The 11,230-nt window shown below is 29.9% G+C and overlaps 1 protein-coding gene across 1 annotated transcript; it reads left to right on the top strand.

The window, feature by feature from the left end:
• The first annotated feature begins 6,854 nt into the window (after positions 1-6,854).
• On the top strand, positions 6,855-8,626 carry LOC139499432 (uncharacterized). Its single transcript, XM_071288110.1, has 3 exons — positions 6,855-6,995; positions 7,700-7,883; positions 8,362-8,626. The coding sequence occupies exons 1-3, from the start codon at positions 6,976-6,978 to the stop codon at positions 8,578-8,580; spliced, it is 423 nt and encodes a 140-aa protein (XP_071144211.1). The 5' UTR covers positions 6,855-6,975; the 3' UTR covers positions 8,581-8,626.
• Positions 8,627-11,230: the final 2,604 nt, after the last annotated feature.

Consider the following 11,230-nt stretch of genomic DNA (forward strand, 5'->3'; position numbering starts at 1 on the left):
CCTTTTACAAATGATCAACTTATAAGATAATCTTATTTCTATTGCATAACATTAACGTAACTCACAAAAGGGTCGGTGCGGAGGTTATATAAATATATCCTGATTATCTGTTAAAAAATGTATTGCTTTTCAAAAGACAATCTTTCTGAATTATTCATTCGATTCAATTAAAATTGTTAATAAATATAACCACTTTTCCGCGATAGAAATGACATTACAAATAGAAAAAAAAACATATCCCTCCCCCTTTTCCATCAACTAAGTGGTACAATAGATTACTTACAATGTGTCTTGTATTTGTCATACACCGTTATCGGATGGTAACAATATATTTGTGTCTTATTTCATGCAGTTACAGTAATATTTTTATTGTGTATGGATAATACATTTTAAAAGGTTTATATCTATATTAATTAGTGAGTTTTATTTCACATTCTAAATGAGCCGTAGGGCGTATTAAAACCTGAACGCATTAGAAAGGAATATCCCACTTTAGTGTTGTCGGTAAAATAGGATACTTAATTTTGTAAATCTTTATAAAAAATAATATTTTTGTGACGGTATAGAAGACAGATGATGCATATTTTAAGGCTTTTCTTGTCGTAGAACACATCTGGGGGGGGGGTTCTGTAAGGGATATAAGCCGATAACAGTCCATTCTGTAAAATATTGGACAGGTCTGAGGCCGCAGGCCGAAGACCTGTTTAATATTTTACAGAATGGACTGTTAGAGGCTTATATCTTACTTAAAACATTGTTTAACACGTCGATAAAAGTTAAAATAAAAGAAAAGCCAGCAAAGATTTATTTGCATCAGGTATGAAAATTGTTTTGTCAATAAACTTTCTTTACATTAAAATATATCCTACATGTAGGCCTCTTTAAACAATAACTAAACTGAAAACAAATAGACAAAACGAAAGTACAGCTGAAGGTAAACACCATTTATTGCTACATGAAGAATAAGACACAGGGTATGTGTGTCATGATTTTTACGTGCGCAAGGACTACTCACATTTTCTGCTCATAGTTTCCGTAAATACCATTACATACGGTTTGTGTTTCAAAATGGATAAAGTGATGAAAGTATATTTTAAATGCAAAAACGAAGAAAAAGATGTCGTTGCATGTTTAGTGATTGTGTTGTTTCAAACTTTGGATTAAAATCAAATGTGTAATTGGAATCTATTCAGATACAGTATTCAGTGTGGATTACAAAGAGGATATAGACAAAGCAGCTAACAATGGTTAGTTTTATATATATTATATTTCAAAATGTAGTCCTCCTCTTTTAGTTTCTTGTTTCTTCTTGGGTTTTATTTTTACTAAGTGAATGCGAAAAGAAAAAGAATAGGATATGAAAACAGGTTCTTGTCGAACCATATCGAGTGCACCGCAGTCGATTTTATTACAAATACATATTAATTATGAACAAAAGAAGAAATAGCAACATGCAATCAGTTATATTCTTTTATTGGAATTTTCAAGAGGCTGTACCCAAACGGTACCACCTGAATACATCCACCTTTTCTGTTTTTTTTTCTTTCTGCAAGGTCGTGTCGCTCTTTTTTCGTTTATTTGTTTATTGAGTCCTTTGTGTTTTATAAATGTTACCGAAATATATTCTTGCCTCGATTTTCTTTTGAAAAAAAAATCACTCATAGAACGATCACTGCAAAAAAGTGCGAATCGGAAACACTATTGGTTTGTTTGACAGATAAAATGCGGTAATGTGTTCCTTTATTCTACTTTCCATATTCATCGTGGTTCATGAGCGAAGTGTAGCGTTATATTCATATTTAAGCAATAATATCAGACTTAAAAAACAATACTTCTTAATCAATTTAGAAACTTGAATATTATTAAAACTATTCTAGTCCCCTAGTTCATGAAGGAAGTTCAAGATTCGCACTTTCTACACAGGATAAGGTTTAGTTTGTTCATGGCCCTTGTATTGTAGCATGATCTATCAAATTTAAAAATAATTACTTCATTGCTTTATTCATTTTTAATTGTAGTTGAAACTGATGTTAGGAAGAATAAGAGCAACACCAGAGGTCAATTTTGATAGCCTAAAGACGGATGAGGATAACTCTTTTGAAAAAAGAAATAAATTCATAAAATCCAAAGAACAAGACTTTCAACGAGCATAATCAACTTATTGAATTAGTCTTAAAAGAGACATCCCCAAAACATGAGAAAATGGCTGTGATATAAGTATTGAATGTGTTATAAATCAATTTGAAAGTGATTTCTTTTCCGCAAGAAACCGTTTTGATGAGTGACAACGTTATTGTATTGGAAATTGACTTTAATAAAATGTTTTTATTTAATTGTCATTTGTTCTTTGGTTGTATTTAATGTTTACAAGATGAAAACAATTGGGGTAATTAATAAGTTTTTTATTTGAGTGATTTAACTATCATTTACCTGTAAGAATCAGTTATGCTACCTTTAGCTGTCCAATATTTTTAAGAAAGAGGAGGGCTATTCTTAAAAATATTGGACAGCTAAAGGTGACATAATGGTTTCTTATAGGTAAATGATAGTCTAATCACTGAAATAAAGAACAGGTAAAACAATAGAATGACGTCACAACAATGTTTTAAACGACAAGAAAAACCTTAAAATATGCATTATCTATAACTTATTTTAAAAACATAGACAAAAATGACAACATGATAAGCATGATAAATTTCATTATCCAAGGACAATAACTCCTACAGAAAGTCATCTGACAGTTTTAATACTATGAGACAGAAGGAAGATTTTACCATTCTGAATAAACTCGCAGATTGTCAGTGTTATCATATGAGATCCTTAAAAATGGTATAACAATGTTTAGACTACACTGTAACATGGATATTAATATGGTTGTAAAGAAAAAAAATGATCTTAACCCTATCGACAATGACAAGTCGAATAACATATAGATTTCACAATAAATTTTCTGTAATTTCCTATAATTGCAGTCCATAACTTGTTAACATGATGTTTATACTGTAAACAAATCCATTATTGATGAATATATGTATTATTTGATATGTTGTACATGGATTCACAAATATAAAATTGATTGTGTCTTGTGTGGTATATTTTTATCACTTTTGATATGTAATAAAGATAAATAAACCTTGCGTATGAGTGTATCCGTAGTCACAGGGTCCGGACTCATGCCCTACAATAAAGAATACAATTAAGTCCTCTTATATCTTGTCGCATTTACAGAATATATTTGTTGGATACAATCTTTACTAATCATTGATCTACCGAGTTCATCTTTAATTTCTAATGTCAAATTTCAATTCAAGCAGATGGCTTCTATTTGTTCTTCATAAAGTCAATGCAATTTTTGATTACTTATATTTCTAGTGACGTTTTATCATTTATGTTTTAATGTTTTATATTATTTGTCCGTTGGCAAATTAGGATGGGAATCTGTTTGATGCCTATCTTTGAACTTAACAGGAACTAAATACTGTGTTCGCATAAACACTGGCTTTGAAACATTATTTTCGTCACAAGTAATAAGATATAGATTTGTTTTTATTTCAATATGTCAGAACGATTGTGAAAGGATATGCAAATATCATCAAAAATGGTAAAAAATACGTTTAAAGGGTCTCGAGGGTATACAAAAGATATTTCAATTTGAATACAGAATTTTTGCACCAAAGGGAGATCATTTCGAGCTTTTTCAATGATATAAACATTTCAAAAGTCAAGTTGATTTTTTGGTTAATTTTTATACCATATCATAAAGTAACAAATATGAGTGTAATAGTTAAGTTTTATAATGAAATACTGCTTAATTTTTTGTACCCTCGAGCCTCTTTAAAAACAAAAACTCCACTAAAATGAAGGAAACGTAAACAAATAGATAATTGAGTTGCGGAACATTAAAGGCTTAAAAAAAATCTATTTCAAATTTTGACTTACAATAAGAATGAGTTGTCGTCCGTTTGATATCTATCCTATATACATTTATTTTATCTTGCATCTTTTTTTAATACATTAAATGTTTATAAATATTATTTTAAATTGTTTTGTAAAAGAGTCAAAGGAACCCAAAGGAACCGAACTTGTCCCCGTTAAAGATGTTTTGTATGTTTTAAGTGTTTTTCTGTAAAAATATACATACACGTATTCAATCGAAAGTTAATTAATTTGCAATTGTACGAAAAAAAATATGTTCATTTTGATTTAATAAGCCTAAATATCTTGTTGTACTTTTTATATATACTAAGGAATGTTGTTTCTAAGTAATTGATCTTTTTTGTCTAAACAATTTAAGGGGGGTGTGGGGGGGGGGGGGGGGCGTTGGGTGTCTTTGAACTTTTTGAAAAACAATTAAAAGTTTAATTTATATATACCAAATGTGTTAAATAGAAATAGAAATCCCTGTTGTCTATAAACTTTTTTTACAATCTGAGATTATTGTTTCGTCAGCCTAATAGTTACTACATACATTTCTATAACATGTTTGAAGTCATCTCTTTTATTTCAGATAGTGATATTTTGGACAACTGTATAAATTGTTATAATTGGCTGTTTAATAGTCGAGTTTTTTTAGTATTGTAAATTCACAAACCTTCGAGTGAGGTAGTGCATGTATACTTTAAAAAAAAAACAATTAAAATATGTCGTCAGCTGGCACTAATGTTGTATTACACAAAAAAACACATCAAATTGAAAAGTACTTTTGGTTTTTTCTTCCTATGATTCTGGATGATATTTGATATTAAGAATATTTAAAAAAAACATGAATTGAAGATTTAAATCATATTTCTTACCGTCCTCAATTTTTTACTTATCGATAAAAACTACATATTTCAATATGTCAGAACGATTGTGAAAGGATATGCAAATATCATCAAAAATGGTAATAATACGTTTCAAGGGTCTCGAGGGTATACAAAAGATATTTCAATTTGAATACAAAAAAATGGAATTTTTGCACGAAAGGGAGAGTTGTTTTTTGAACAACTGATATTGATGATAAAATTTTCATTTGTAAAGCACCCACCTTATATACGTCTATATCATATACCATTTTATAGCATATTAAAGGTAGCACCTTTTTTTTGTCCGGTCATCATATATAAGGACGGTGTAATTTTTCGTCAAATTACGATGGCACTTTTGGACCAATTCTTATCATACAAGATGTCAGCATTTTTGTATAGTCTGCTTTTTGTATAATAAGATTTTGTGACTAAATAAATTATGCGAGTTAATATGAAAATCTTTAAGAACGAATATTTAAAGTCACGTATCAAATGCAATATATAATTATAATGACAAACTTTTGATAAATAGCGCTTTTTTCCAAAGATTCCATTGAAAACCTTTAAATATGTGTGAATGGTTGTCTGATATTCAGTTGTTAATCACCATTAACATATAAAACTAGAGAACACATTTGATGAAGTGTTAAGAAATATGTTGGAATTAATCTAGTCGTATGTGTCTTGACTATTAAACAGCCAATTATAACAATTTATACAGTTGTCCAAAATATCGCTATCTGAAATAAAAGAGATGACTTCAAACATGTTATAAAAATGTATGTAGTAACTATTATTTGGTATATATAAATTAAACTTTTAATTGTTTTTCAAAAAGTTCAAAAACAACAATTTTTTTTCGTACAATTGCAAATTAATTATTTTTCGATTGAATACGTGTATGTATATTTTTACAGAAAAACAATTAAAACATACAGAACATCTTTCGACAGGTGGGAGTAATGATATATTTCACAGTAAAACTTAGCAAAATGAAATAGTGCTTTTGATTTATTTTTCCTATGTTTCTAGATGATACTTGAAGCTATATATCAAAGTTTTTAGAAAACTATTTTGTTTTAATTTTAAAAACAATAAATACTATCAGACAACTGACATAGATCATAAAATTTCGTTTTAATGCACCTACATATCATAAGGCTCATTCTTATTACATCCGATAGCATATCAACGGTACTAGATTTTTTCCCCAGTAGTCAAATATTAGTGCAGTGCTATTTCCGTCAAATCACAATGCAAGGGCAAGTTTGGACCAATTTTTATTTTACAAGATGTCAGCATTGCCGTATATTCTGACATCTTCTGTACAACAAGAGTAAGCTAGGAAACATGAAAAACTTTTCGAACATACTGTGGATTCATTTTTAAGCGTTGGTTACCTATTTTAGTGGATTTCGTGAGTACAGGAGAACCACGAATTTAAATGTCTGACGAAATACACATTTATTAAAAACATGTATGCAGAATTTGCCAAATCAATGAATTGTAATATCCACGAATATGCAAGTTTTCACCAATCCATGACAATTTGCACCCACGAAAACAAATAAATCCACAGTAAATTAAAAGTCACGCACCAAATCCAATATTTTATCAAATAGATAAAATCACAAAAATACTAAACTCCTACGAAATTCAAGATGGTAAGTCCCTAATCAAATGGATAAATCAAGAGCTCACACACATCAAACGAAGTGACAGCAACTACCATATCCCTGACTTGGTACAGGTATTTACTTATGTCGAAAATATCGCTATCTGAAATAAAAGATATGACTTAAAACATGTTGAAGAAATGTATGTAAAAAATCATAGGCTGACGAAAAATTAGTCTCAGTTCGCATTAAAAGGTTTATGGATTATAAGACACTAGCCGCAGGGATTTTATTTTTTTAGGGGAAGTTATGGAGCTAACCTTGATATTTCAATATGTATTTTATTTTATATACAAGATAATCAATTTACAAAGTTTTGTACTGTTTTTGATAAATAAAAAAAAAACATGTATGAATTAATTGAAATTTACATTGACACCTGAGAAATACCTTTTATAATTGATGCAAGGTTAGCCAAAAATAACTTGAAGTAACATATGGAATTTTAAATTGAAGGACAAAGATGCTGTATAAAAAGGAAAGCACTACCCAGTCATGGTAACAAATTAAAGATGGACTTTTACGCTAGCAGGTAAGAAAGCATAACATAATAATAAAGTTGTCAAAAATAAACTTTAATGAAATAGAAACGGAATTTAAACTTAAATGAGATATAAAAATAAAATTAAAAAAATGGTGTAATCGAACCAGGCTTTAAAACAATAGTTCATGGTAAATTTATTCTGACAAAAAATATGAATCAGTAACATTTTTTGGTAATATTTCATAGATTAAATAATGTCTGTTTGTTTGGTGTATGTTTTTTTTTATTTTATTCTAATTGTTTAATTATAGTTTAATTTTTTTGTGGTTTTTTATGAATCTATGTCATATATGTCGTATGGCAACTCCATGTTTAATAAGGATGGTGTACGTGAGAAAATTGTATTGTTTTGTTCAAAGAGTACGATTTTTGTAATATAAAAGCAATATAAAACACATTGATTATATTGTATATATATAGATTATAATGCAATACATGACAAAGAAATGAAAACAAGAGAATATATGTGTTTGTGATTAAATGATTGATTATTGCTCATAGCGGAATAAATGAAATACTTAACATAAGACGATGTTTTAGGGGTTTCTCAAAGCACACCATGACAGATAATTATGCTATTTTTAGAACAAATGTGTTTGATTACAGATTAGGTTTTGAAAATTTTGGTTTTTAAAAAAGACTTTTTTCGAAACTTAGCGTCGAAACTGATGGACGACATATCTATCTTACAGATTCTGTGCTGTTTTACTTGTCACCATAGTATGTCTACAGCCAATACTAACAGCAGAGAACTATCGTTGTTTCCAGGCGAATACAGGGTTATCTAGTGGTTGTAGTATCCCTATATTTAAAAAGTTCCCTTACAAAGAATTATTCACGCCATCGTGCCAACGTCACGACATTTGTTATGGTTGTGTAAGTAGTAATAGAGACATCGACAAGATATTTTAATCATTTCCAAATTTTGATTCATCTCTGGCGTACCATCCAAGTATGCCTCCGATGTCAGTGTTAATTACACATTTCTTGTGATGTAATCATCAGGAACAAATTAGACTACCAGCTTTTTAAATACAATTGCATGAAATAATAATAAATATATATATATCAAATGGACAACACTTTATAGAAGCTCTATACAGGAGAACTTTAATCAACTATAGACAAAGAGGTTACATTCTTCTATACAAAATCTATATTGGTCCGATTATCAGTGTATTCGGTGTTTCATCATTAAAATCGTATTTATTAGATAATACACTGTACTTTTTGTATTCTAAAATGACACGGTTAAACGCTCCAAACATGAAAAAAATCAACATATACAAATAAAAGTTTCTGAATTGCATATAAAACATGGTACAAATGTTTTATGTCTTATTTCTTTTTGCAGGCTACAAAGTTCAGTAAAACCAGATTGTACTGTGACGATCTTTTCTTAAAAGATATGTTGAAAGTTTGTGACAGTATGTCATTTTGGAAGAAAGCAGGATGCAGATACACTGCACGTTTTGTGTATTATGAGGCTGTTCGTATTGCAGGTTCACTATTTTTCAAGAGAACACCAAAGTCTGAATGCAACCAATTCTGGGTGCACACTTGTTTTCCATGAATTTAATAATGTACATGCAATAATAATAAATCATAACTGATCAAAATTGCATAGTTTTTTTTTGTTATATTAAGTATACGTAAAGTGATACACCAACTCCAACAAGTAAACATTGATAAAGTAAAAATGTGTCCATCCTTACATTATTAACTGAGTAGAAAGTTCATAAACCAGGGTTATGTCCAAGGACGTCTGTTCCTTTTTCTTTAATGAAATCATCGGATCATATCGTGCCCTGGTTGATAAATATTCAGTATCACCTTCACACATACTAATTGATTTCGTGCTACATAAATTAAATGTCCTGATGTTGTTAAATAAAGGTAACAGTAGTATACCGCTGTTCAAAATTCATAAATCGATAGAGAAAAAACAAATCCGGGTTACAAACTAAAACTGAGAGAAACGTATCAAATATAAGAGAACTACGACCCAACAGCAACACAACACCGAAACGTAACACACAGAGAAACGAACTATAATGTAACAATTGCCATTTTCCTGACTTGCTTCAGGGCATTTTATGAAAAAATGGTGGGTTGGACCTGTTTTTTTTTTTGGCATCCCGCTTTAATTGCAGTGTTAATTATAACATTAAAATTAAAACATTACACACAGGGTTACAATAAATAAACAGATAAATGGGAGAAAATATAGGACAGAGAAACAAACGAATAATAGCCATCCAAAGTTAACAGGTTAAAAAATATTTTATACACCAGACGCGCGCTACGTCCACACAAAACTATGCTCAGATGTAAAAAGTTTGAAAGCCATAACAACTACCGAGTTGAAGTTCGCCGAGGACCAAAAGTTCCCAAAAGTTGTGAGGTCAGGGTTATCCGCTTGGGACAGAACATCATTATTATCAAGAATAATACATAGTTTTGCTAGCAGTAAATTTTATAAAATGACTATATAATAGATGTACATGATTTAACTGAAGTGATGACTAGCTATATAATAAAAAACGAATAAATTATAAAATCACAGCCCTGTTAGCCATAGTCAATGCGACGCCCAAAGTGACGTCACATATAAATTTCTAAAATGTGTTCCGAAAATTAAGAGAATTTGGATGAAATTCAAAATTAGATGTGTATGACTCATCTAAATTATATTAATAGCAGTGAAAATTATAATACCAATTAATATTTAATTGAACTAGTAATTAGATAATTAATTGTATTATCTAGCTTTGTGGTTGTTTCTTCTGATCAAACTGCAAACCAAATATAGAGTGTGAATTTCGTTGATCCAAAATTAAATCTACCAAATGAAGTGGATGAGTAGTTATCCCCCAATACAACACAATAATACAACAGAACGTTAAAACATTTGAAAAAATCCGATGACAACAACAAACACAACATCAAAACCCAACAAATTAGTTTGAGATGGATAAGTACCGTGTCACGTCTTAAAGCACTACGAATTCACACACAAAAAAAACAGTCACATGCGGGATTAAGTCATTTTCGGTAATAATAAGATCATACGACGTAATAACAAACCACAATCTAACACGTGGTAAAAATGTCCATAGTTAGTTTGGACAAAGATACATCGTAATAATGTGTTAAAGTTTCCTTTATTTAGTTTTGCACTGTGAGATCCATTGTTTGGCACTTATACATCCTGCCATTGTGTGATTGTGTTGTAGACATTTTGTCTACACTAGATTTTCTGTTGTGCACATGTGCATTGTTTATATGCCCTTTTGATTTTCTTTGCTTAAATATTCGTTTGTTTTTTAAAACAAACTTTACTGCTATACTTTTACTGTTGACATTTTGACCTATGCTATAAATTAATAAGATGTGGTATGATTGACAGTGAGACTGTTTCCTGTGATTTCGGTATTTTTTGCTGTTTTCCGTTTACCTCGGCGATGAGTTTTACACAAATAAATCATCATATAATATATATTTCTAGTTGGAAGACATAGTATATACCCTTTATTTCTTTACAAAAAGTAAAATAAAAACACAACAGAATGAAAACTCATAACTGAAAGTCCCTAATCAAATGGCAAAATCAAAAGCTCTCTAATTTCTAACTTGGTTCTAGTATTTCCTTTTTGAGAAAGTTGCAAATGTAACCTAGTGTTATTGTTAGCTAAACCTTTCACGTGCATGATAATCGCAAAATAAATCGTGTTTGAAGTCATATGAAACCTAAAATAATAAAAAACAAAATATGCATATGTTTTTATAACTAAATGAATAGTGTTCATTATAAAACTTCTGAACATATACTTTAATTAAGAAAAGTATTTAATTTGTCCACATTCAAAAGAAGTTTATATCTCTTCCACGTTAAAGACACCCTTGTAGATTTCGAAAAAGAGCAGGCTAATGCCGCTACAAGGCAGCACTCGCACCCGCAAAGTGGAAAGGGATTAATATAAGTTGCAAAACTTGTTTCCCAATCCACTATAAATGAATATGTTTAAACTAAAAGAAGTTTACCTTTTTGTAATTGCTTGATTCCAGGAAGCAATTCGCAGAAATATTTTCCGTACCCTTCTTGTAAAAATCCGATGATCGCATATACGCATGGATCTGTCATTGAAATAAACTATTACCTGATTGCACATCTTATACACGTTGATTGTTTACTATAAGGTGACAATCGGTAAACTATGGCT

The sequence above is a fragment of the Mytilus edulis genome, chromosome 12 (genome assembly GCF_963676685.1).
Source record: "Mytilus edulis chromosome 12, xbMytEdul2.2, whole genome shotgun sequence".
NCBI classification, from domain to species: domain Eukaryota; kingdom Metazoa; phylum Mollusca; class Bivalvia; order Mytilida; family Mytilidae; genus Mytilus; species Mytilus edulis.